Below are 26,975 nucleotides of genomic sequence, written 5' to 3' on the forward strand. Positions count from 1 at the left end.
AAAAAAAATTGACAGGGAAAATAAAATTTCAGATGTTTTTTATTCAAAGGTTCTCAAAAGAAATAAAACAGAAAAAGCTAACAATCTGATCAAATGTACAGTTCAAAAATGTCTTTTTGGCGTTTAACAACAAGTCCTAGGAAAGAAAACTACAGAGTTATCTTGAACCGGACAAATAAGTTACCACTGGCAAGTTTGTGGCACTAGTAAAACAAAAATAAAAAATTAACTCTCTTGATCATATAGATATCTCTATGAAAATCTTTTTTTTTCAATCTGTACAAAAGGTCTTTCTTCATAAATTAATTTTTTTTTATAATTTAATGGCTGTCTACTATGTGATGTTTAACTGGTATTTTTTCTTTTTTTATGTACAGAGGTTATGTTTCCCAAATCTTACCCAGACGAGTATGGCACTTAGTTCAGACACTTCTAGCAGCAGATTTCCCCTCCCCTCTGAGTTATCAAATTTCTGTCTTAACTAATGCAAAAATATCAAGTAGTGAGAGACCCAGGTTTATAATGTACTAGGTACAAAGAGGGTGCTGCGTTCAGTCTGGACTTTCACAAAGCAGTAATATTCCAGGGAGCATAGAACCAATAATACCACAACTTTAAAAAAGGAAACAAAAACAAAAACAAAAACACACTTCTCTTATGACTATGTAATTTTCACTAGAATCTACACTTCTCAGAGCAGCAAGGACTTTTGAAACTATGAAATATCACTGACATCTATAATCAAACACAAGCATAAATTTTAAGAACTAAAAAATACTCGAAAGAAATAACTGCTTAGGCCTAGCTCCTGAGCTAGGAAGGATTTGGTCTGTGGAAACAGGGAGGGCCAGCAACCTGTCCCAGCACAAAAGAAAATAGACTCTGAGGTAGATAACTGATCACACACAGTTGACCAGACAAGTACACAGTTTTGGAAGACAACTTAATTTACCATTGCTTTTCAAACGTATGCAATTATCTTAATAAAAGAGCTTTAATAACAGTGAATTATCTTATATGTACTAAAGTAGAAATAACTGTGTATTTATGAATCAGGAATTTCATAGTTTCAAAATTGGTTTTTCTTTACACTTAACACTTGTAGTGATGATGTAAAGTGTGGCACTGCTTGGATCCAAATCTTCCTTCATGCTTTTTTGTTTGTTTGTGTGTGTCCATACGTCAATTAAAATTATAAAACCTAAATCCAAAGGTACAAAAAAGGCACATTCTCCTAACCGCAAACTGGTCCGGCAAAAATAAAGAGCACAGAAGATGTGATGCTGAGACAAGCTGGAGCTACTGGTTACTGGCTCTTCGGTCTTTGGTGAAGTTACCTTTAAAAGTGCCAAGTAATTTTTGTTTCTCAAATTTACGTGATAGAGAGAGCTAGTAGCCAATTGTTTCGCTTCTATTCATATCTCAGCTTATGTTTGAAGATAAATCCTTACTTTTAACTTTTGCCATTTCGTTGCAATAGCAACATCTGTGGTTTTTTTCGGTTTGCCAGATCTCAGGCGTCATTCTCATTCTAAAGCACTATCGTTAGTATAAAGGAAGGACAAAACATTCGGTGACTCCCTCCCCTCCCCCCACCCCCTGCCCCTACGCTACCTACACTAAATCTAGAACATCAAGTTAGTTGTTTTTTTTTTTTTTCCTGAAAAAAGGCAAAAAAGACTTTACATTGCATCATACAGCAGATATCCTAAATCAGTCAAACTATCAGAGGAAACTCTTGGCGTACAGCCTTACAAACAATTTACCCCATTAAAAGTTCCCCAGTCAGAAAATGTGTTTCACACAAAACAGTTTTCCCTTCTTGCATTTCACTACCTTACACATTATGTGAAAAATCATTAAAAACACCTACTACATATTTAAAAAAGCCAAAATTTCAGCAACTTTTATTGACTACCTTTTAAAAGCCCTATGCTGCTGTTTAACAAGGCATAATAGACCAGCCCATTTGGTCAAAGCATTCTACATCATTAGTTTGAACTAACTTTTACTGAAACAGCTACAGCATCAAAAGAGTTAAGGCAAATTGGAATTCATAGAAAAGGATAAGACACTTCACACTACGTGGAAAGGAAAACGGAAAGCTAAGAAAAGAGACACTGGCTGCAACACTCACACTGCAAGCACAGAACACCAGGGGTGAAGTTGGACTATTTAAACATCAGAAAGCCCATTTCATACAGCTGAAAAAAACACAAACGAAAACACAAAATGAACAAAACCACAAGAATCCGGTCATGCACTTGGGTAAGTCTTCATGGTCTTTGTGCATACCCAGAGAATTGAAGTTTTCTTTTTTTTTTTTCTTTTTTCTTTTTTTGCATCATAACATTTGATAAAAATCTTTTTGTATTTTGTTGGGTTTTTTTTTTCTTTTTCTTTTTTTTTTTTTTTTTTTTTACTAAAATAAACCTGTTCAGGGGAACAGCTACTAGATGAATTTAAGGGTTTTATGCACCTTATAGAACTTATAGCAAAAATAGTTTTAGTTGATTTCATTATAAATAACGTTTTCAAGAACCTGTGCAAAACTGTCAATAATTTCCTAAAGCACAATTGATCAGAAAAATCCATGATTGTTCAGCCTTCACAACCTTCTTCATTTAAGCACACCCTTCTGTACATCTGGAAGAGAAAAAAAAAATGCTTTTGTACATTTGGTGTAATATACCAGAGATTTGTCATTTCTTTCTTGTTTTAAAGATATGTGTTTGAGAAAGGCTCTGCTCATCGCTGGTGGTAGGCCAGTAAATGTAAACTCTGGAACTGAGGTCACTTTTTATGCCCCGAGTCCACCTTTCAAATCTGGGACCTGCAACATACTTCACCAGAGCAATCCAGAAACCCAGGTGTTGTAAGTTCCACAGAGCTGTTTTACTGCAATCTGCATGGCAGAGTGACTAGTTTTGAGATCCGTGGTCCAAGTGGGAGCTGGGAGAGCAATCTCTCAATCTAAGGATAGTCGTATTAGATTCATAGTCAAGATAACTGCTAATCTTGTAATGCTAGATTAAGCAAAATCTTATGCTATATTTCCTTTAGTTTGTGAGCATTAAAACTATATATATATATTACATATTATATATATATATATATATATAAAATATAAAAAATATATAAATGTATTGTAGGACAAATTTGGTACCTGGCATTGTCTGATTATGTTACCAATCTTTTGGCAGGGGGTGGGTAGGGAGGAAGAGAGTATAAATATACATTTGACTTCAGTATAAGGCACTGTTCTTTTTGGACAGAATACTCATCTACAAATCCACAAAATCACTGATTTTTTTTTTTTTTTTTTGGCAGTACGCGGGCCTCTCACTGTTGTGGCCTCTCCCGTTGCGGAGCACAGGCTCCGGACGTGCAGGCCCAGCGGCCGTGGCTCACGGGCCCAGCCGCTCCGCGGCATGTGGGACCTTCCTGGACCGGGGCACGAACCCGGGTCCCTTGCATCGGCAGGCGGACTCTCAACCACTGCGCCACCAGGGAAGCCCCAAATCACTGATTTTAACATTCCAGTAACATTGGATTCCCTGGCCATGACTGAAGCAGTGTGACCAGACCTGAGTTGTTTAAAGTACCATTTTGATACAAGAATCATAGACTTTTCTTGACTTGAGCCCTATAGTGATGGAGACCTTTCTCTCATACCTCACAGTTACTTATTGGGTTGAAAGGTATATGGAGAATGGTCATTAGACGTCTCTACAGCCACCTGCTGCTGACCACTCGCCTCCTACAACAAAGCAGAACAGATGAGACATGTGAGCAAAGAAATCCAAACTCTGTTACCCAGGTTGGACTGAGTCCCACATCTTAAAAACAAGCACTCCTTAAAAGTGATTTTCTTAATGTCATATAGAGCCTTCAAAGTTAATTATTTCCCTAAGAAGTTAACATGTCTGACAGACCCAAAGAACCTCCTTTAACTTTTATGAGTTGCCTCTTCATATCAAGCTACAATTTACCAAACAAATCTCTTACCCTTTGGGGGCCAGATGTGACTTGGAATTCAGTATTTTCAGATTTTAGAATCTGAAACATGGTATGCATATGCTGTATATCAGAGACTATACCCAGTGGGGTCTAGGGCTGTACCTCATAATCAAACACATGAATAGGTCTGTGCTGAAAGGTATGAATATGCAGTGTAAATGGGGTAAAGATCTTGTCTTACATCAGTTCAGCTTGGGTTCTCTCACAGGTCAGGTGTTTTGCTAAAGTGGTTACAAGGAAAATTTTTCGTTTCAGATTTGTTTGTTCCAGCATTGCAGATAAGGGGTTCTGGTAACTGTGGCTATCAATAACTGCACAAATTTCAATCATTTAGAAGCAAACAAAACATATCCCACCTCCCCTGTAATCCAGCCACAGTCCGGGGTTGTTTCTGGAATTGGAACCTATGGGATCTGCCTAGCAGGGGGGGGATCGACTGGGTTGATGAATTTCCTTGGAATTTCAAGGGTACTTTGCAGGAAAACACTATGCTTTCTGCCCAACTTGAATTCAAATGTCAGACTTCTTCCATATCAATATCATAACAGTATCTTCCGTTACAAGAACTAAGAGTTATTTAGCTCTACTAAGTCTCTATAAAAACAGGTATGGTGTGTTCCTCATCCCTGTTACAGTTCTGAAACTTTTTTTTTCAAGTATCTTAGTGATGACAAGTTAATTTTTGTAATTATTACTGATATAATCTTTGGTACTAGTATTGCAAATTCCAGCTTTATCAAGAACCTGTGTTTTAATTTGCCTGTAAGCGTCATTTTACAGGAGACAAGAACCTGTGTTTTAATTTGCCTGTAAGCGTCATTTTACAGGAGACAAGATAGAGCCTTGAAGGGGTATGAAATGTGCTACAAGCCTAGAAAATATCAGTATTTCTGGGAGTCTTGGGGGTGTGGCTTGGATGCTGTTTACTAACTTGTATGCAGAGAATATTTCATAGTTGAAAACAACTCTAGGCATAGACTCCCTCTCAACTCGATTCTTTATGCAAATGTTTGACTTTCGATTGATTCTTCTTTGAGTTCTATTTAACCCATTTCTGAAATTACTCACTGCCAGAACGGCCACTGGACAGTCTATACCAACCTCCACAGGAACCGCCGGCGTCTGCACGTGGGTATACTGTGGCAGGTAGGCCCCCTGCACAGCTGACGTGGCAGGCATGTACTGGAAAGAAGAATACAGTCAGCATGGCCAACGACGAGCCATGGGTGATGGTCACTACAGTTTCTCGTCCTCGGTAATTCAGCATCACTAACGTGCTATTTTATTCAAGAAGGTCTCTCCCTCAAAGGACCTCATGAGTTTCCAGCAGCCCCTTGAACCAGTATCTAGAATTGTTTCCATAGGTGGAGCCCCAAGAAGTAAATGACTTATTACATCTTTAGCAGGTCACTGAAAAATGGGAAATGGACCCTTGCTTTCCTGATGCCGACAGCCATCCTTCTCTGAAGGCAGGAGAGGTTTCTCACTGGATGTGTGTGGCCCTGGCTTAGCCTTTACAAGCTGCTTCTGCTGGCTGGGAATGTAAGCCAGGAAAATACTACCCTTTGTTCTTTTAAGCTACCATAGATATGGTCTCAGTTAAAAGCCTTTGGCCATCTGACCATCTAAACACTACACATATCAACCCTGGAAGTGAATCTGGGATTGGTTCAACCCCAATTCCCAACTGAGTCCCTGGATTTGAGGAAATAAGTCACTACTAAGATTGTGATTCAGTGCCCCCAAAATCCATACAAGAAGAAATAAGTGAGTAAAAATTCCCTGCCTTGACTACCATGAATCACCTTCATCTTTTGCTTCATGAGACCAGGTCTGCCAGTGTGAATGAACGATATTAGTCATTAGGGCTAGAAGTGGTCTTGTATGGATACTATATTCTGATAAAGGAGAGGTAGATAGATACCCAGAGGACAGACTTTTAGTTCATCAATTAATCAAGAAATATCTGAGTACTTACTATGTGAAAGGCAATGTGGGAGGAGAGAGGGGATCAGACATAATCTCTGACATTACAGAGTCTAATTGATAAGGAAGACACAGGCTGCATTAATTTACCCTCCTCTGTTTGCTGAGACACATGATATTAATTTGCCACCTACTGTTCCGGTGCTGCCTAGTGACAGGTGACTCATCTGCTGGGCCAGAGGGCTGATCATAGATGCGGGCTGTAGTGACATGGTGTGCTCCATTGAGGGAGTTAACACGGCACCCTGGGGAGTCGGAGACAGAGGAAGTGAGACAAACTTAGGGAGGGAGTGCAGATTCTGGAACAACCTTTTGCAAAGGGAATGTCTTAGTTTACTGAGGAACATGAAGCTAAAATAACCTCCCCTCAAACTTGCAAATGGTGTCATGATTTCTTATAAATGGTCTAGATTGTGTTTCCTGAGACTTTTTAAAAAAGAGCACCCACTTCACAGAAATCCTTCTATTAAATACCTCTCCCTTTACTTTCACTGAACTGTAAAGCAAGCTAGTCCACAGGAGAACTATGGGGTGTGACAGGAAACGCAAACTACTTTTGGCTGGCCAAGGTTACAAAATGCTTAATTTTTCTTTTAAAGTAAATGACAGTTGATGTTTCATGCAGCCACAAAACAATATACTATATTGAATATTATAAATACAGTGTTTTGTTCAAAAATGTTAAAAAAATAGTCATTTGATTCAAGGTTCAGGCTGCTGGTATCAAGATCACATTCTTCATTCACTCAGTGTTTCTCAGAACTTTCAACTGCAATTTGGTGCCAGGGGAGGGAAGCAGATTCAGATATGGTTGTTAATCCAATTTTAGAATCTTTGATTTCATTTGAAAAAATTCTGGTCATCAAAACTAAAATTAAATATAGTTAAAAACAGAGAGGAGGGGTGAAAAAAATCACCCGTATAACCCAGCCTGTCTCTAATACACAGCTGTTAGCATGGTCAGGGTAGCACTGTCCAGATTCTGGCCTCTGCATGTTTTTACAGAGTTGCAACCAGGGCACATGAACTATTTCATATCCTGGGTTTTGCTTCTATTTATTTATTTATTTAATTTATTTCTGATTGCGTTGGGTCTTCGTTGCGTCTTCGTTGCTGCACACGGGCTTTCTCTACTTGTGGCGAGCGGGGGCTACTCTTCCGTTGTGGTGCGCAGGTTTCTCATTGCAGTGGCTTCCCTTGTTGTACAGCACGGGCTCTAGGCACGTGGGCTCAGTAGTTGTGGCTCGCAGGCTCTAGAGCACAGGCTCGGTAGTTGTGGCGCATGGGCTTAGCTGCTCTGCGGCATGTGGGATCTTCCCGGACCAGGGCCTGAACCCGTGCACTGGCAGATGGATTCTTTTTTGTTTTCCTTTTTAAATTAATTAATTTATTTATTTTTGGCTGTGTTGGGTCTTTGTTGCTGCACTCGGACTTCCTCTAGTTGTGGCGAGTGGGGGCTACTCTTTGTTGCAGCGCGTGGGCTTCTCACTGTGGTGGCTTCTCTTGCTGCGGAGCACAGGCTCTAGGCGCATGGGCTTCAGTAGTTGTGGCATACGGGCTCAGCAGTTGTGGCTCACGGGCTTAGTTGCTCGGCGGTATGTGGGATCTTCCTGGACCAGGGCTCGAACCCGTGTCCCCTGCATTGGCAGGCGGATTCTTAACCACTGTGCCACCAGGGAAGCCCCTGGGTTTTGCTTTTTAACTTAACATTCCATTACAAATATTTACCTTACTGCCTTACTGTCATTATCATCTTTTTTTTTTTTTTTTTTTTGCGGTACGCGGGCCTCTCACTGTTGTGGCCTCTCCCGTTGCGGAGCACAGGCTCCGGACATGCAGGCTCTGGACGTGCAGGCTCAGTGGCCATGGCCCATGGGCCGAGCCGCTCCACGGCATGTGGGATCTTCCCGGACCGGGGCACGAACCCGTGTCCCCTGCATCGGCAGGCAGACTCTCAACCACTGCGCCACCAGGGAAGCCCATCATTTTTAATGATTACTTAATGGTACATTAATTGTGTATGAAGCTCAATTAGTTCTATTTCTGGATTTTTGCATTTTCTCTAATTTATCCAATTGTAATATTCTTATGGATTATAGCATTCCTCTCACTTTTGCTATCACCCGATTACCTGAGGATGCAATTATTCTGATACACCCTCCAAATATTAATGTTAGGTTTTTGGTATCACTGTACCTGACTCATCCCTTAAATACACTGTTATTTACTGATAAATTGATACACAATTGAGGGTAAAGATTGGTGTGCAGGTGCGTTAATGCTGGTTGCAGGCAGTCTAAATCTGGGTGGGGAGAAGGAATGAATCCTAAGGTAGGAGCCTTCTGCACACACCACTACTGTCTCAAAGTTGTTCAACTCAGAGATATGCCTGCCTCTGTCTCTAATAGTTGACCCCCCCTCCCCCCACAAAGGATATGGATTCATGTCAGAAGTAGTTTGTTATTAATGTATTTCCTAAGAAATTTTTTCCTTTAAAATTTTTAATGTGCATCATCAAAAAGTGTGTGGTGGGCTTCCCTGGTGGCGCAGTGGTTGAGGGTCCGCCTGCTGATGCAGGGGACACGGGTTCATGCCTCGGTCCGGGAGGATCCCCCATGCCGTGGAGCGGCTGCGCCCGTGAACCATGGCCGCTGAGCCTGTGTGTCTGGAGCCTGTGCTCCGCAACGGGAGAGGCCACAACAGTGAGAGTCCCGCGTACCGCAAAAAAAAAAAAAAAAAAAAAAAAGTGTGTGGTATCATGGAAATGACTCAAAAGCCCAGAATATGCAGAAGGAGCTTCCTGCTCCTCTCCCTCATTCATCTGTAGGAGCTACTGTACTAGGAAGCCCCCAAATGAAAAGTGAGCTGATTTCCAGCATTCTCCAATAGGACAGCACAGAGTACCCGGGATGCAGAATGCCACAGGCGTTTGTGTGGCTTTGTGGGTGTATGTGTGCAGATGTGTGTGTGTAGAAACACAGGTGTGTATGTTTATGTGTATGTTAATACAGACACACAACACACATACCTATATCATCAGAGAGCTCTTCTCCTGTGTCATCAACTAAACATGTTTTGTCTGCTTCTTCAAAGTCATCTCAGCAACTTCCTGTTCAGAATGTGTCCCTGTTCTGCTGTTTCACATGCCTGGCCTAACACTGCATAGTGTCCTCTTTAGGAAGTTGTCCTGAGAGAAATTCCTATCTCATTTTAAGGCCAAGAACAGTGTGATTTTCCTAAGCAACTGATCCGTTTTATAAGTACTGTGAACTGTATTGCTTATTAAGGTTCCCATTTTGCACTGGATACTAGAAAGCTTGGGCCAAATTGGTGGCCGCCTCATGGAAAGCATCTAGATTATTACATTAGGCATTCTTAGTCTCTTCTGTGATTTTGTTCTCCACCTTAATTTTTCAACTTTTAAACCCATGTTTTAATTCCACAAACTGGATTTTATGTATCTCTGAAAAATACATTAACTATACTACCTAATAAGGTGAAGTGTAACTCACTTAATTAAAAAAAATGTAATATATACATACGTACAACACATGCTCGTGTCACTAAAGAAATCACCTTTGTTATTCACCAAAGTCGGTGTTACTACTTTAGTTGTTTTTTATAATTTCCATGGAGAGGCTAACGCTAATGAAAAACTCTAGGTCAATTTTGAACACTTTATATTTGCATTGAACAGAATGTAAAAAATGAGAGCTATTTCATCCTAAGTACGGTTAAAAATTTAGCAATTTTAAAACTTTAAAATTTAAAAATTCAATCTCCTACGTTTAAATTCTCATGGATTGCGAACTTGACTTAAGGTCAACCACCGATTTATTTTAAGACAAGGTGAGTGAAAGTTTTATAATGAACTCATTCTCATATTTGATATTTAAAATCTCCCAAATCCTACACCATCTTTGGGCAAATGGTTTAAACCCAGAGAATGGTTTTTAACATACACATAGCTTACTTATAAACTACAAAGCCATTAAGATGAAAAACTTACGGGGTGCTGTAGGATATACGGTTGCGGTTGCATCCAAGAAGGGCTTTGTACCTGGAAAAGGAAGGATTTTGGAAGAAACATTGATTTCCATTAGAGTGCTACCTATTTCTCTAGAGCTCTTTTAATCATGTTAAGATCTACAGAAGGAAAATAAGGAAACAATACTATCAATGATTAAAAAGATTAAGATTAAGGCAGTTAGAGTTCTTGACAAACTGGTCACTCTGAATAGGATGAAATGATTATTTAAAACCAAGTTCCATTTGCCCACTCAAAAAGTATTTACTGAGTATCAAGCACCAAAGAGAAAAAGGAAGACATAGGTCCCACCCTCAAGAAATTTACTGTCTAAGCAAGGGAGATAAACAAGTAAACAACTCAAAGAAATAGTGAAAAGTATTACAATCAAGATATGAACGGTAGGTGCTTTAGGAATACAGAGGAATGAGAATTAATTCCAGCACATCTTATTAGAAACTAATCCTTAAAGTATGTGCTTATTTAAAGAGAATAATCAAATTCAACCCCCTTTTTATACCCAGGACATTAAATTTCAGAAATCTTGTCTGGCAGTCAACAATTTCTAGTTAGTGTGAAACATAAAAATCTGAAATCCAGATTTAGGAAATTAAACTTCAGTAACTAGATCCTGACAACTACAGTCAAAAGGGCATCTATACAGTAGACCCTCTGGATCGAGAAGTCTAAGACGTGAGAGTCAGGTTCTGTGGCAGGACAGAAAGCATGTGTAGTCTCTGCCACCCCAGAGAAAGACTATCAGCCCGTTTCTTGATGCCCAGAGCTTTCCTGAGACTATGTGATTTCAAAATAAGTTTGCCTCTAATTCTTGAGAACAAACCCCTCCTGTATCTCATCTGCTACTGTTAACTTCAGAGGTTCTACAGAGAGGATATGGGGAAGAGTCATGGGGGAAGAATGTATTATGATTTACCTTGATAGCAGAGCCCCGATACTTGTTTTCTCTGGTTTCCTTTGCCACCTAAGGCAGACCAAAGTTAAGTGCTTCTGCCTTGTTAACATTTCAGTTATCTGGACTGCAGCCTTTCCCCAACGGGATATTGGTGGTTTCTTGCAGATGCCAATTTCTCAAATCCAATTGTATGAGCATATAGTGGTTTAGCAGAGAAAGGCTTGCTCCAACAGGAGTGCAAGGCCTTCACTGAATAAATCACGGGGGGGCGAGCAGCTCCCGTTATAGACCCCAATTTGGGCCAGATGCACCCATTTTGGGTATAATTCCAGTGGTCCTGATAGCTTATATCATCATGGGGTTAGGAAGCCATGACATACATCTAATACAGTTTTCTTTCTTAAGCAACAAATATGCTGCTGTCAACTTCTATTCCTCAATTTTCCCTAACTATAAAATGGGAATAATAATTATGTTCTGTGAATTCTTTATCATTGGTTCTTTGTCCTCTTTTGGATCATGAATCCTTTTGAAAACCTGATGAAGGAAATAGACCTTTTCCCCCCCAACTGACTGCACACATACAAGCAACATTCTGCAAACAATTTAAGAGAATCACAGACCACTTAAAGCCCATTTGCTGACCCCATTGGGTTCCTGAACTTATAGGGTTAAGAATCAGTCTGAAAGGTAATGGCACTGAGTGCCAGGCAATTGGAATGAATTTCCACATGTATTTTAGGGAAACACAGATTGCCTAGGAGAAGAAATCAGGCCTTTGTAATGAAAAGTTGTTTTCAGTTAAGTCTATCAAATCTATTAACAACCCTGGTCTCCTAATTTTTTTCTATTCTATGAAATAATTCTGTGGCCAAAATGCTCACTGCTTTTATACTAAAGAGAGAAAAAGAGGTGGTGAGGAGAAGCGTTCATAGCTGTAAATATCTATAGCTGCATACATTCAGATTAATATGCACAACCTTTCATTTGTCTGAGGATAAGCTTACTTGTCTCTATTTTTAGTGGTATACATAAAGAGGTTTCCAAGTTCAGATAGTTAAGAAAGAAGACTACTTTTCAACATCAGATATAGGAATTGTTAATTAGGGAAAATGCACTAGAGCAGACCTCATTGAATCTCATACAGGAAAGGAAAACAGAAATCTTAAGTTCAGAATCATTAAAAAGGCATTAAATGAGTGAGTGCTATGCCTAGCAAACTGAAGCACCAGCGTTAAGTAACTTAACAACCCAGAGAGATAAAAGGAAATGAGTGACGACTCAAAGAAAGGAAGTGAAAAGAACCTAGAAGCTGAGGGAGGCTGTGAATGCCACTTTACAACTTCAGTTTTAGTGCATTTAATCTCTTCTCTTTGTTATCCAGAGCTACTTTTATGCTTTTCGACAGAACCACCTTTATGATATTGCTTACATTGACCAATCCATTATTTTAAAAAAGCAGAATGGATATACTCTTACCAGCCAGTTAATCTTGGATGTAAAGGATGATAATAATAATCATAGCTAACATTTACTGAGTGCTAACGATATGCCAGGTACTGTGGTGAGCTCTTTACATAGATAATCTTGTTCTTATCATAAGCCTATGAGACAGAAACTATTATTATCCCCATTTTAAAGATGAGGAAACTGAGGCTTACAGAAGTGAAATAACACAGTTGTTATTGTTGTCCCCTACCCCCAGAAACCAGGGCTCCAATAACTAACTCAATTATTTTAAAAACAAGAATACACAGAAGTTTAGTTTAGTCACACAGGATCTCAACAGTCAACAAAAGTGTATTCCCATGTCTGTAACTGACTCCGTTAGAGTGCCCCTGTCTGGGCCAAGGCGGCAACCCTGTGAGAGGCACTCTGATACGGGAGGACAAGTACATGTGCGCCACCATGGGGTTCATGGAGAACAGGAGCTACCCCTGCAATAAAACCAAATCAACACGACAATAAGGTGCTTAATGAGATCTTGGTTCTAAGTTGGGAGTTTAGGGTAAAGCCTCTTCACAAAATAACATAAACAGGGAGTCACCCCTCTTTTTTGGCCTCAAATCTCACTGCATTGCTCATTTCATGTTACTTAACAGAGACACGTCTTTATTTATTAACATGTTTACTTGCTCTTTTGTTGGTTCCTGCTGACAAATTAACGAAGGCAAGGGTGCACACCTAGTCTGTATTTTACCTAACAGCAATTCTCTTTCCGTTTCAATTTCTGGGACACACGGTGTCCAGCAGCAGGGCCTGTTGTGGAGGAAGTATTTGGGTTCATCCCAATTCTAAAATGCTATCGTTTCAAGGAGTGACAACTGACAACCATTTCCCCTCGTTGCACATTCTCCTAAACATAAAAGTAAATCACTCTGTCAAATAAAAAGCAGCTGATTCTAAATTGGGTATCCAAGCTGCATAACATTTGACTTAAAATTTCATTATAAATGTTCAAAATTTTAAGACACATAAAAATGTAGCAGTGATTCAAGGTCGGCAAGTTGTCGTACTCTTGATGAATCCTAAAGGTACAAACCTGGTAGGCAGATACAGGAGATGCAATATAGGGTGTAATAGAAGTTTGAGTGATCATTCGGTTGGTAGCAATACTGTATGGTGAAGGATAAAATCTAGAACAAACACAAAAGGCTTTATTAAGTAATCCTTTAAATAGAATCATTCACGGAACAAACATCTGATATTTTCCACTTTCACATTTTCCCTCTAGCCATTATGTATTTATCTTAATGACATACCCGTTCTGTATAGCAGCCGTGGTTGGGTCATAAGTAAGTGTCATTCCAGCCTATGGGAAAGAAAAAGAAACATTCATCTGCAAAGGCACAAATTAAAAATTCCATTTCTCAGAGTCATGGCAACATAAAACAGTGATAGTTTAGTAGTATTTGATAAAATTGAGAGCTTCCGTTAGACAGATGTAATTATAAACTCAACACGAGAATTAAGCTGTAGATCGGCACTGTCCCATATGGTAGCTGTTATATTTAAAATTAAATGAAAAGTTGAGTCCCTCCACCATACAAGCTACATTCCAAGTGCTCAAATAAATAGCCTTAAGTGGCAAGTGATCATCACTGGACAGTATAGATTCTAGAACATTTCTACTGGACGGCACTTCCCCAGACATTCTTGAACCAGTATGTTACTTAAAAAAACAAAAACAATCCATTTACGATAAATATGGGGGAATGATGGGCCAACATTTTTATTAAGAAATTGAGCTTTTTTTCCTAAAGACCATTATTATTAGGCAAAAAATCCTCAATGACAAATATACTGTTTATTTTAATAATATTTCAAGTAATTTCTGAATAATTTAAAACGTAAACCTAAGAAACCGTGACATTAGAGGAAAAAAACACTCGTGCATTTCTTACAGCAATTTAAAATGCTCTTTTACTTTTTATGTAGCTAACTGGAAAACACAGCTGCTTCCATCATCTATGTGTCCATCGGGAGAATCACCACTCTTAGCACGGTATCCACCGGGAAGAGTTTTATGTGACATTATAAAGTTTTAATCCTGGCCCCTATTCTAGAAGCGTGGCAGCCAAGTCAAGATGCTGCTTGTGTAACCATCCACGGAGCTTTCATGATCATACACCCCCACGGAAGTTTCAAGAGAGGACTTACAAGTCTCACCTCTCCTTCTCTATGCCACGGTCGTCCATTAGGGATGTATTTGTTTGGGTTCTGTCTCTTCTTCTGTCCTCCATCCGCAAACTTACACAATAAAGGTTCTGTAGGAGCTGAGTAAACAGGGAAAAATAACAGGAAACCAAAATGTTACGTGTGTACGAGTGACAAAACGTAACTGAATTTCTTTTGTTTTTTTTAAAAATATACGTGTGTGTGTGTGTGTGTGTGTGTGTGTTTATTTTTGGCTGCGCTGGGTCTTCATTGCTGTGTGCAGGCTTTCTCTAGTTGTGGCGAGTGCCGCGGTGCACAGGCTTCTCATTGCGGTGGCTTCTCTCGTTGCAGAGCACAGGCTCTGGGGCACGCGGGCTCAGTAGCTGTGGCTTGCGGGCTCTAGACCGCAGGCTCAGTAGTTGTGGCACACGGGCTTAGTTGCTCCGCGGCATGTGGGATCTTCCCGGACCAGGGCTCGAAACTATGTCCCCTGCATTGGCAGGCGGATTCTTAACCACTGCGCCACCAGGAAGTCCCTGAATTTCTTTTTTAATAGGAGCAGTGTTGGTGCTCTAAGGGAATGGATAGAATACTTCAAGGCAAAAGTTTACTCAGACCCTTAGGAGATGATCCACTGGTGAAAAATACTGTACAGAAAATATATTAGTTATGGTGTTCAAACCAGAACGTAATGAAACATTTCAAGAGCTATTTTGAGGAAGCAAAGGCATTTTTGGATTCACTTCTGTACTTCTTTAGGTGCAGATACTCTTCTTTTCACTCTGGGCCCTCTCTAATTCCATTTCAGTAAATCTTCAAATGTGAACAGGATTGTGTCACCCACCCCTCCGCCACTTAAAAATGCTCCCATAGCTTTCCATTACGATTCCTCAGAGCAGTCTTCACTTCCTCCAGTAGAAAGCAAGCCCCCCCTTTATACTGCTCACACTGTATTTTTATTCAGAGCATTTATCACACTTTGTGAGTGTGGCTATTTGTTTGGTGTCTGTTTCCCCTCTAGAGTGGAAGCTCCGTGGGAGCAGTGGCTTCTGTTCATCCCTGTTATTCCCAGTGCCCAAGTAAGTGTCTGGCGTGTTGCAGGCGCTCTCTACATCTTGGCTGAATCAATGAATGAATACAAATAGGTCTTATTTGTTTATTTTGGGGATATAACATGGAAGACAGCTGTTGTGAGAAAGCTGAAAACACCTGCCCAGCCTATCTAAAGGTTTTTCTGGGCCTTTAATCATCCCACTTGGTGTTGCTTTACTATGCATCTGCCTCAAAAAAATGATCCCAAGAAACTAACAAAGAAAAGCAAAAGATGTATAAGATGCACAGACTCTCTTACCAGGGATACATATTCATTAGTTAAAAAAAGAAAAGCAAAGAAAAGAAAAGGCGATGACATAGTAGGCCACCCATGACTTTTCCTTTTTTTAAAAAAATTTTTCTTGAATGAAAATAGCAGTGTATTCCTCAAAGCTGTGCTTGTTTCTGTATGTTTCTAGTTAATGTAATAAAGACAATCACACCTTCCTGTCTGACTCTCACATTCTGTCCTTTGTCTACTGTGGAACCATGATTACTACTTTCAAGTTCTGTTTCAAAGTTCAATAACCATGAAAAGAAAAATATTACTTGTGGAAAATTTATTCCTTTCTCCTTTGCCTCTTATTATCCTAATTCACCTCTTATTTTATATCACTGTTACCCACCCGCTAATGACAGGGTGGGAGCAACAGTGCCTCTCAATACTCCTCTGACGAAACACAAAATGCACCCAAAACCCAACTACAATTCCTCCTCGAGGCTGTCGGGGCCATGGTTTGGCACTCCTTTTTCCTCTCCCTGGTGTGAACCGCTCCAGAGGGACGGGCTGGCACGTGAGCTCTCTGAATGGCAGCTGTAGTACTACGGGTGCCAGGAGGTGAGAGCAAAACTGTCAGGTGTCTGGTGAGATGCCCCGGGCTTCCCCTCTGACTCCTACACCTCCCCCACCCACCGATTTCCAGAACAAGGAACTTCCATTCTTCCATTTAAGGCAAACCGGGTGTGATGGAAGATGGACAGGGGCCAAATCCTACATTCCTAAACTACATTCTCTGTCTTTTCAAAAAAATGATACTGACTTTTGGAAATTTCCACCTTCACTAACAATCACAGAAGGTAAAGTAAATGGATGCAGTGAAACAAGAGAGCCTTCTGACCCCTGAAGATGCTTTTAACTCTACAAGTGGGCCGTTCAGGGCCAGATGGAAATGAAGGCCGAGAGAAGACAGCATTCAAGTGGAAGGAAGGAGAATGCCTGTCTGCCGTGGCCGGGGATGCCTCATCCTTGACTTCTAAGGACAAACTGAGAACTTGTAAACAAGATCTCACTCTCCACCGACCTAGAAAGGTCCTTATGGCATCAAATGTTTTCTCCAATGATGTCTGAGGTTTTAGGAATCTGCCTCCCCACGCCTTGTGGAACAAGAGAGAGAGATTAAACTCTGTGGTGCTGACACTTTGTGGGGCTTCACTTTGGGGAACTGCTTCTATCTAGAGGCATTATAAAGATGAGCTCCTAGACTGAAATTCAAATAAAAAAAAAGTGTACTTGGCACAGCAAGTGATGCAAATGCACCATTTTCCTCTATTAGCAGAGAAAGGAGGCGACCAGGTCGGACTCATTCTGGAAGTTCACCGGGGCTGCCCAGGCAGGCGTGAATGGAAGCAGCTGGGTAGCCATCCCTGGCGAGTGCCAGGGCTGCACATTTGCTGAGAGGCCAAACAGGCCTTCCCTATCCGTGGGAAGGTGCTTCCAACACATTTTCATTCATCTACACTAAGCTCCGTCAAAGAAAAAGCAATTTCAGGCAACAATCAAGCCTGCTAAAAACGGTGTAATGAGGAGGTAAACATAAAGTGAGCGATGACATGTTTGCAAATATATCATTTAAAATGAAACAAATGGAACAGAATGTAGTTGAACCTTTCAAAAATGAATTACATTTGCTACCTGATTTTGTGCTGTCATTAAGATATTTTCCTTCCCCTAAAACCAAAAAGGTAAGTAGTTACAAGTTTGTCTACTAGCAGGTGTCCCGTATCTTAGGAAAATTAATTTCTTATTTTAAAGAATTATAACCAGTAGAAATGACACAGTTTTTAGATAGCTGTTGGTTCCTTGCTTCTGGGGAACAGGAATACCCCAGTATTCTGTGTGTGTGACGCAATATAAAATTCTAACAGCTTCTTCCCTCTATTACAATTTTCTCTGGTCTGTTTAGCAGCTGAAAGTTTTACTGAGTGCCTACGATGTGCCAGATATAGTGTGAAGAGCTAGGGATACAGTGGTGAATAAAACAGGGTCTTACTTCATAGTTCTTGCAGTCTAATGGGGACGAGAGCATCCCCAATCTTATAAGGCCATTTAGCCATTTATGGGACAGAGCACTGTTTACTGAAATGTTTGTTTTTAATAAGAATGCCAGCAGAAGTGAAACACTTCTGATACAGGAACAGCTATATTTCTTTTACACTGCCGCTCCTTGAACTTGGATGACATGAGACACAGCTTAATCCTAAGCATTCTTGATAACCTTACTGATTACAAAGATTGTATCATGTGTGCGATGAAAGCAACTATGTGAAGATTTCTTTAAGACATTTACGTTACCATTAGATTGAGAAAGAGTCAGAGGACTTCAGTTAGATTTTTGAATCGAAAACCAAACTTACATACCCAGATCTGTGTCATGGCCCACTTATTTTTAAGTGAGCGCAAGATCGTTACAAAATGAGAGTTCCTTATTCGACTGGCATATGCTGCGGCTTACTCGACCAGGGAATAGTCTCTAGTTTGCATTTGGAGCCTAATATCCAGGGTTCCAGGTTAAAGACTGGGAGATGCTATGTGATGTCTGCTTTTCCTACAGAACAGATCCCTCAGGTGGCCTCCTTGATTGGTCTTTGTAGAAGGGAGGTATTGAGGAGGCCTGGCACGCAGAGAAGGACGTGCCCTGAATACTAGTAATATGAGTGTGATCAACAGGTAAGTTTGGGTATATTAACCTTAAAAAAAAAAATTAGTTGCTAACCGTCAACCTATATCCTCTATATGGTAATTTTCTAGATTAGTAACTCTTCACCTTATTGAGCAAAACAATAATTGCAAAGAGTTCTAACAAAAACATTTATGATCTAATGTTTCATAAAATTACCCCTTATTGATTGATTCTGCCAAATATGCAAAGTATTCTAGGCTGAATTTCCCTTAATGAATCAGGATCTTTGGGGTTTGTAAAGGGTGTGCCTCAGATGCCTTGTGAAATCTCTCAGGTCAGATTCTCGTCCTTACTAGCCAAGACAGAGAAGTTATTTTCTTGTTCGTCAGAACCAACAAGAACATGTACCTCCAGAAGCTTAACTACTGTGGTAGAGCCTTCAGTAGGCAGTGCTACATGCAAGCACTGATCTGATATTTTGGGGGGGCATCTCTTAAGAGCCACCTAAGGTAACTGCATTACTGGATTCTCCAATGTGCCCTCGACGGGGACGATCTTTTACCAATGCCTGATTGGTGGCACTAACAGTCCCTCCTAAGGGACTGGAGCCATAGGGGTGATGCCCACGATGCCTCACTGCACATCCCTACCAAGGCGTGTCCCTACCCATCTTCTGAAGCTCAAACTCTACAGTAATTTGCGCTCAACTGTCTTCCCCAGACACCCCCGTGAAGCATCACTTCTAGAATGCCTGCTTTGACTAAGCACTGTAGTTCATGACTAGACCTCCCAGACATCCTCCCCACTTATCTAATCCAACCACTCAGAGGGCTATGAGTTCTTTGTATTTGTAACGAAGTGGAACTTTTCCTCACCAAGTTCTAACAGCTGGAGAAACTGCTACTCCCCAACTCCCATTTTTCTAGCTATGCAGTATTTTATCCCAATCAACAGTCTCTAACACATAAACTGCCCTTGAGAGAAGCTTTTCTATCAGTTGTAGAAAAGTGGTCCACTCAGCAACCGTAATTAGCTTCCTTTCTGAAACTGTTGGCTACTTTCAAGACCCCTCAACTAAGGACATGCAAGAAACTATCCAGGGCTCTTTTAAAAATTTCAACCTAAGGATCTAATAAATACTGTCCCTTCTTTGTGTGCACGACATCATTTCCTGTTTCAGCCCCCTATTTGTTTCTAACCAAACCCTGCGGTCCTCTTACCACAGGGCAGAGCTCCGGCTTCTCTCTGCAGATGCCTACCCTCCCACGCCTGCTCTGTTAGGTTCTATCTCTCCTCCTTTCCTGACCCTGATAGAGTAGTTCCATCTCCCACTCAGCTCTACTTATCAGTAAAATAATGGTTAAACAACATTCAAGCCAGGTTAAATAGACAAAAACGCAATACTTCCCCATCACTCCAACATAAATATTTTAATATTCTATATTTACTACTCTTCTAAGTCTATATTTTTCATTTTTGCAATGATAGGGCCTTTTCTTCTACCATTTACATTGTGGACCTTTCTCTACCTTGTAATAGAATTTTTTCTTTTCTTTAATGGTTACATAATGTTCTATTTGAAAAGGCATCATGTACAGTTTCTTTGTTCTTGTAACACCGTATGAACATCTGTGTGTGTTATCTTTTTTATCTCTTTGATTCCAGTGCCCACGCGATATTGGCAGTCAGATTCTATGGTGGTTAGAATACTGGCTCTAGATTAGTCTCCCTGGGTTTGAAATTTGGTTTTGCCATTTACTAGCTAGTGACTCCAGGCACGTCTCTGGTTTCATAATCTGGGAAATGGGGATAATAAGAGTACTTAAGATTGTACAAAAGATTGTTACAATTAACATACATAAACATATATAAAGTGCCTAGAACAGTTCAATGAATATTAGTTACTATTATTTTATCACTATGACAACAGGAGGAGCTCAAATTTTGAGCTATGGCCCCTCCTCTTACCTTTGACTTATCAAGATAAATTCTCGGGAGAGGAACTTCCGGTTCAGAAGTTATAAACATTTTTAGGGACTGGCCTGTTTTCCCTGGAATCTGATTCTGTGAGATTTAAGAGCTGGCTATAGTTGCTGCCTTGGCTTCACATAGAATAAAGAAATGTTCAAGCTGTAGTTAAGGATGAAGTTACTGGCAAATGCCTTTTAGAAAACTGTTTTCATAGTAACACCTGCATCTTCCACCCAGGATCCTTATGCTTTTATAAAATCTTACTCCACTATTTATCGTGTCTCTCTGGCAGAACCTGAGAGTGGAAAGGTGTAAAACTGATTGGAAGGGGCCTGCTGTAGGCTGGGTGTGATCCATGGTGGTAACAGCTCTCTGAAGGTAGCCTCCTCCTAAGCCTGGCAGGGCACTCAAAGGATCTTCAGCTAAAACAAACACTGGCACACTTCTAGTTGAGGTCCCTTGTCACTTTTTAAAAACCAGACTTCCCTCCTTGGTAGAGAATGAGTTGGAGTTTGGGATCTGCAAGACAGCCCTCACCCCACTGGCCTCCCAGGATGGTTCCAGCACTTTTGCTTTCATGGCAATGATTTACTCATAAGATTCCAGCCCTTGGCTGGAACATCTCAACAATACATGCATTCAGACTCTGCTCTACTGTACATACTGGGTGAGACAGACATGAACACATCACGATCCCGAAGGTATGATCACATTGTCTTAAAGGTCAGGAACATTCCACATGTATTTCTTTTGTCCTAGAGTTGCCAAACGTTTCTGTTTTTAACAGAGTTAATAATGCTTAAGCCAAACATTCGGGAAATGAAACGGGCAATAAAAACCCTTGAAAGATTTCCAGGTTTTTTACTAGGTTTGTAACTTTTCCCCTAAACATTACCTTTTCTGCCTCCTGGCATAGGACAGGCCCTAATAATTTTACCTATACACAGAACGTTCCAGAATGTAAGAGCGGGTTTCAAGCCCTGCTGGGCATGTACCCAATCTGAAAAGTCAAAGTAACACATAAAGTAGATGTAAAACAAGCTGAGGTCTTTGGATGGAGCAGGCCAGCAGTCACATATGCACTTCACAAGACGACAGAGCTCCTCCACGACACAGGCAACGCTTTGGGCGATGTGGCAGAATGATGTCCGCACCATACTGGGCATCTCAAAGGCGCTCACATATCCAGTGAAAAGACACTTCTTTCTTTTCTTTAAAAACTCTCTGCCCTTAGCACACAAGGGCAGACTCCATTCACATCATGGAGAGGTCCAGAAAGAGAGATGTGACCATACTGCTTCCTGCAGCACTGAATATACACGTGGCCTTTATCCATGGGGTGTGTGTGTCGTGCGCATCTCCCACAGAGGCAGAAACAACGGGTGCAGGGCAAGCAGCCCTAGGAGAGTTCCAGCTAACATGCCATGTGCATTAGTCTTCTTGGAGACTGTACTCTCTTCCAGGAAGGTACTGGAAGAATATTTTTCAGACAAATCCCTGAATCATGGCCATGAGTGATAGTGTTTTTGCCTTGGGCACGTCTCCTAATTTGGACGTCAGTTCTACCCATCTCTCGTTTCTAATGTTCACTGTGCGGGAAACCACCACCATCCTATTTCTCCATAATGGAATTTTTATCAAGCAAATGGGACGTACTTATTTTAAACCTCTGTGGAATTCACCTAGATTGTCTCACAAAGAAGTCATTGCTTCTTTTACCCTTGTTGGGGTCCTTCCAAGCAAATCTGACTTTCTGCAAACCAGCTAGCACTTGAAATCAAGGTAAATCCAAGCAAAGGACAATATTTCAACATTTTCAGGGAAAAATGAGAGACTGAGTGGGAGGAAGGACAGAAGGAACGGCCTTCTGAGCAACTTTTTTTTTTCTTTTAACACACACTATAATGTGCACTTGAAGAATCTGCCATAAGATAAAGCCGTTTTGAAAATGTGGTAACATCAGACACAAAAGCACAAGATTTTTAAAAAGTGATTTCAGAAAGCAGATTGTATAAAAAATCGTGATGTGGTATAGTGGATCTTTACGGAACTCTAAACGTATACTATGTTATGCACCAGGCCCCAGGCCAGGGTGGGGTATGCCAGGCATGGGGGAAGCCAGCCACATCACCCCGGTATGAAAAGAGTGTGTTGGCAGATGGATGGGTGGCATCTGAGAAGTGACAACTCACGTGCACAGCTGACCTCTCTGCTTTGCCATCTAGAGACTTTCTTAAGAGAGTCATGCGATGAGTTTCCGTTCAGTTTACTGTTCGTCGCACTGTTCACGCGATGCGTTTTCTTTTCAGTCCTCAAAAGAAAGTGTCTTTTGGGGACTGTGTCTAATGTAGGTTTCTTTCCTATACTTGGCTCCAGTGTCACAGGCAAATCGCCAGTCGTGCAAGAATCGGAGTACTCTGACACAGAACCATCCTGGATAATTCTGCTTATGCCCACTAAACAACTTGCATCATTAAATAAACCATCCTCTGACTGTATTTATGAAATGTTATGTCTGCCTAGCAATAAGCCTACATTATTTAAACAGTAAAGTGGAGGCCCATTCAATTTACCCTTGCCTGACAATATTTTTGTTTTTCATCTGGTTCTACTGACAATAATCATATGCATTCCACGGGGAAACCCATGTCACAGCAGCCATTCAGGTAATTGGAAGGGAGACAGCAGCATCTAATAAACAGACAGGTAGTCAAAGATAATTCTTGTATCGTGTGTACAAAAAAACGATCCAGAGAAGTTGAAAATGGTTTCAAATTCTGTTGTGGGTTCTCAAGTCCACTGGAGACTTGTTTTGGGGAAAGGCTGGGTTCACTGGAATAGCATGCTTCCCAATCCCGCATTGTACATTTCAAACTCTTGCCAAAAAGTAGCCCGACCTCACTTAAAGGCAAAAGCTATACAAAAAGGCCATCAAAATAGCCACGATTCTTGTGATGAGCTCTATGTGAAAAATGCTCTTGGAAACCGCTTGGTGACTTCCGCTGGTATAGGGTGATGCACAGGTTTTTGGTGCCTACCACAAAATTAAAATAGAAAACACAGCCCTTGCCGCCAATATAAAACACAATATAAAACACAGCCCTTGCCGCTAAGGACATGCAGTCTAGTTGGGAACCAAGACTAAAACATGTGAGAGATCATCAAACATCAGAAAATGGCATAAAGTTAAGTCCTGGTTGTCTTCCCTGCCCGGATGCTCTCCATGGAGAAGGAACCCATCTGGTTCTTACGCTCGCTTTGACCGTTAGCACTACGTGGAAGAAACTATTCATTGCAAAGGTGCAGAGAATCCTACAATTATTTGCGTGTGGTTTGGAAAACAAGGTCTTTTTCTTCCTAGAATGGGTGTGACCAAGAGTCTTCAAACCTACTTCAAAGAAAACAGTTAAATGACACAACCATTAAGTCCTTTGGAGAAAAAAGGAAACTGTCCAACCTCAATTCGTGACACCCTGAGATCTATTTCATTCAGGGAGCCGGTAGATCTTATCTTTGATACAACATCAAAACAAATGTGTGCTGGGGTGTTTTTCCTTCTCGAAATCTCCTTGCTGCATGCAAGAATGAGCTGAGAAAGTAACGAGGTCACAGGTGGGTTGGGTGAGCAGCCCTTCGAAGAGACTAATACAATACTCTGGGGTTCTGCCCATGCTGAGGATGGCATGGAAAGCGAGGAGAACACGGGGGGCAGCTGTGTGCAGGGGCCTTGGAAGGCCCCGCGGGGCAAGGCTGGCAGAAGCCTCCCACGTGTGAAATTTCTCCCTTGTCTTTACTTGGTTGGAAGGTAAAAATATTCCCCTCTCGTTTCTTTCTTTTTTCTTTCAACTCAAGTGTTGTGGATGGAACAACAAAACTGACTTAAAAAACAGAAAAGGAAGCTCTTTCACAAGGCTGAGTTCCTCGGAAGAGCGTACTTCTAGGCCTTGTATTTTATGCTCTAGCTCAAGCTCACATACAGCCATGCAAACTGTATGCTGTCAGATTTTGGTATTAAAGGATGCAGTTAGTCCGTGGTATCGCACACACTTATATACAGATTCTCTATGAAGTGAGACTCACCTGGATACAGAAAAGTAAAGTGGATCCCTAATCATAATCATCAGCCATCCAGTTAAAGATGGAACCTTGGAGCTACAGAAGAATAAATACTGAACACTAGTTACACACGCACAAATGGAAACGTCTTCTAGTTTGTGGTCAGCCGCTTGCACGCTAGCTTGCAAACAGGTAGTGTTGTCTTGGTGAATAGTGAAGTGAAATTTATGCAAAACCAACGAACAGTTACTGGTGCTTGAACAGTATGGTTCAAGTACTGAGCTAGGCATGAAAACAGAAAGATAAGAAAACAGCCTCTGCCTTCAAGGAGCTTAGTTTAGTGCACTGACACGTGTAAACATGTTAAATGCTGCCGTACAGGTGGGTGTCCTCAGGGCGCTATGCAGACAGTAACCCAATGGCAGCAGAGGAAGCTGTTGAAAGGGCAAGACAGGACAGCCTGATTAAAGGGAAGTGAAGTCATCTCCTTAGGATTGGGGTGTGGGAGCAGTTTAGGGAGAGGGCTGAGCAGGCTGGTGAAAACTGAGAATTGCTATCTAGGTAAGGGTGAGAGGCTGAGTGAGGACCAGTGATGCTGAGGGTCTGATCAAGCTGGAGCCCACTGTATTTCAGACCAGGTTTAGTGGGAGTTAGAAGGGCTGTAATGTTGGAATGAAAAGCTCCTGAGGTGCGGTGTTTTCTTGGTCAAGACAACACGGGGCAGAGCAATGGGAGGAAGTGGCCACAGAGGAGTGGATGGAGGGGCCACAGAAGTTGAGTCCAGGCACTGTAAGGGGGAGGGGTAACACATGCTGACATCTTCCAGAAAGAAGGCGCGAGCTGGGGTGGAAAGTACCACAGTCCTCAACGGATAGGACTGACAGGATATTTATTGAGGATGGTGATGAGGTGAGTTAGAGGACGGCTTCCTCATCCAAGGAGGAGTGGCTTCTGAATGCTCTGCGTCACACACCTCCTTACCACTGGGTCTGCTTCCATTCATATGTGTGTGTGTGTGTGTGTGTATATATATATATATATATATATATATATATATATATATATATATATTCCCTAAGCTTACATTTCATTTTTTTTTGAATTTTAAAAGAATTTTTTATTAGAGTATAGTTGCTTTACAATGCTGTGTTAGTGTCTGCTGTACAGAAAATTGTATTAGTTATACATATACATATATCCACTCTTTTTTAGATTCTCTTCCCATATAGGTCATTACAGGGTATTGAGAAGAGTTCCCTGTGCTATAGAGTACGTCCTTACTAGTTATCTATTTTATATATAGTAGTGTGTATATGTCAGTCCCAGTCTCCCAATTTATGCCCCCTCCCACCCCGTAACCATAAGTTTGTTTCTCTATGCTTCCATTCATATTTAAACAGTTGGGAGAAGTGAATTTTGAAGTCTTATTTGTAGATCCAAAGAAATAAATTTTAAAGAGCTAAATGAGGAGTTTTTTGTTCTTGATATAAGAGGCACCACATCCTAAACAAAAGACTACTGATACAATTTTAGACAAACAACATACCAGAAACTCCGGGTGGCGTCTTAATGAATTTTCCATTAAAATGACCAATAACGGCTTCGCACTTTTCTGTTGATTCCATCCTATTTATACATAAAAATAAAACACGTAAATAGTCAGAGATATCTTAGTTTGCATTTTGTCCTGTACACATGAATACAATCCTATAGGTTTATTGGATACAAATGAAAACTAACAAAAATGTGAATGATAGGAAAAAGTGGGTTTATTCTATCTTTTATTTAACTGTTGTTTGTGTGCTTCCATAGTAAAATAAAAACTTGATAACCACACAGTGCATTCAGAATCACAAAAGAAATAAATTATACAAAGAGTATTTAATATCAAGCATAGGAAATGTATAATTTTTTCCCACTTGTAGAAAAACTGATAATCAATACACAATAGCTTTGTTAGTCATGATAGTGAATTAAAAATAAAAATACCAGTTTAAAATACTAGTGTATTTAGTGCTGCTGGGATATTGGTCATTTTAAAGATGGTCTTTCCTTTTACATATTCAAAAAAATGACAGACTCAAAAGTCATGATAAGAACAGGTGTTAATCAGAGGATGTGTCTTACCAGTTTTTCTCATTAGCTTGAAGTTTAAAATTAAATTAGTGAAGTCAATTATGTACCTTCTTTGTCATCTTGGCTTTAGAGGAGGAATTAAAGGATGGAGCCTAACAACTTATTCCACATCTGCAGGTGGCTAAGAACGCCTGAGAAACCTTTCAGGGGAATTAAATCATTTTGATTTATTTTTCTTTAATGGAAAAAACACTGAATAATCTGCTCAAAATGCACT

The 26,975-nt window shown here is 40.6% G+C and overlaps 1 protein-coding gene across 2 annotated transcripts in view; it reads right to left on the reverse strand.

Annotated features, from left to right (window-relative positions):
• Positions 1–1,569: 1,569 nt before the first annotated feature.
• RBMS1 (RNA binding motif single stranded interacting protein 1) overlaps positions 1,570–26,975 on the reverse strand; it is a 130,642-nt gene continuing 105,236 nt past the window's right edge. The window contains exons 6-15 of one of the 2 annotated variants that reach the window (XM_082841775.1): positions 26,169–26,248; positions 14,607–14,722; positions 13,709–13,758; positions 13,489–13,582; positions 10,968–11,015; positions 10,016–10,066; positions 6,141–6,251; positions 5,122–5,202; positions 3,676–3,760; positions 1,570–2,646 (exon numbers count right to left, since the gene is read on the reverse strand). In XM_082841775.1, the coding sequence (XP_082697901.1) occupies positions 3,683–3,760; positions 5,122–5,202; positions 6,141–6,251; positions 10,016–10,066; positions 10,968–11,015; positions 13,489–13,582; positions 13,709–13,758; positions 14,607–14,722; positions 26,169–26,248 (709 nt within the window). In that variant the 3' untranslated portion in view covers positions 1,570–2,646; positions 3,676–3,682. Of the gene's footprint in view, positions 2,647–3,675; positions 3,761–4,735; positions 4,765–4,811; positions 5,203–6,140; positions 6,252–10,015; positions 10,067–10,967; positions 11,016–13,488; positions 13,583–13,708; positions 13,759–14,606; positions 14,723–26,168; positions 26,249–26,975 lie in introns of those variants that run through there. The other variant, XM_082841774.1, reaches the window with a different exon arrangement.

Source organism: Leucopleurus acutus, assembly GCF_964270905.1.
Source record: "Leucopleurus acutus genome assembly, chromosome: 6".
NCBI classification, from domain to species: domain Eukaryota; kingdom Metazoa; phylum Chordata; class Mammalia; order Artiodactyla; family Delphinidae; genus Leucopleurus; species Leucopleurus acutus.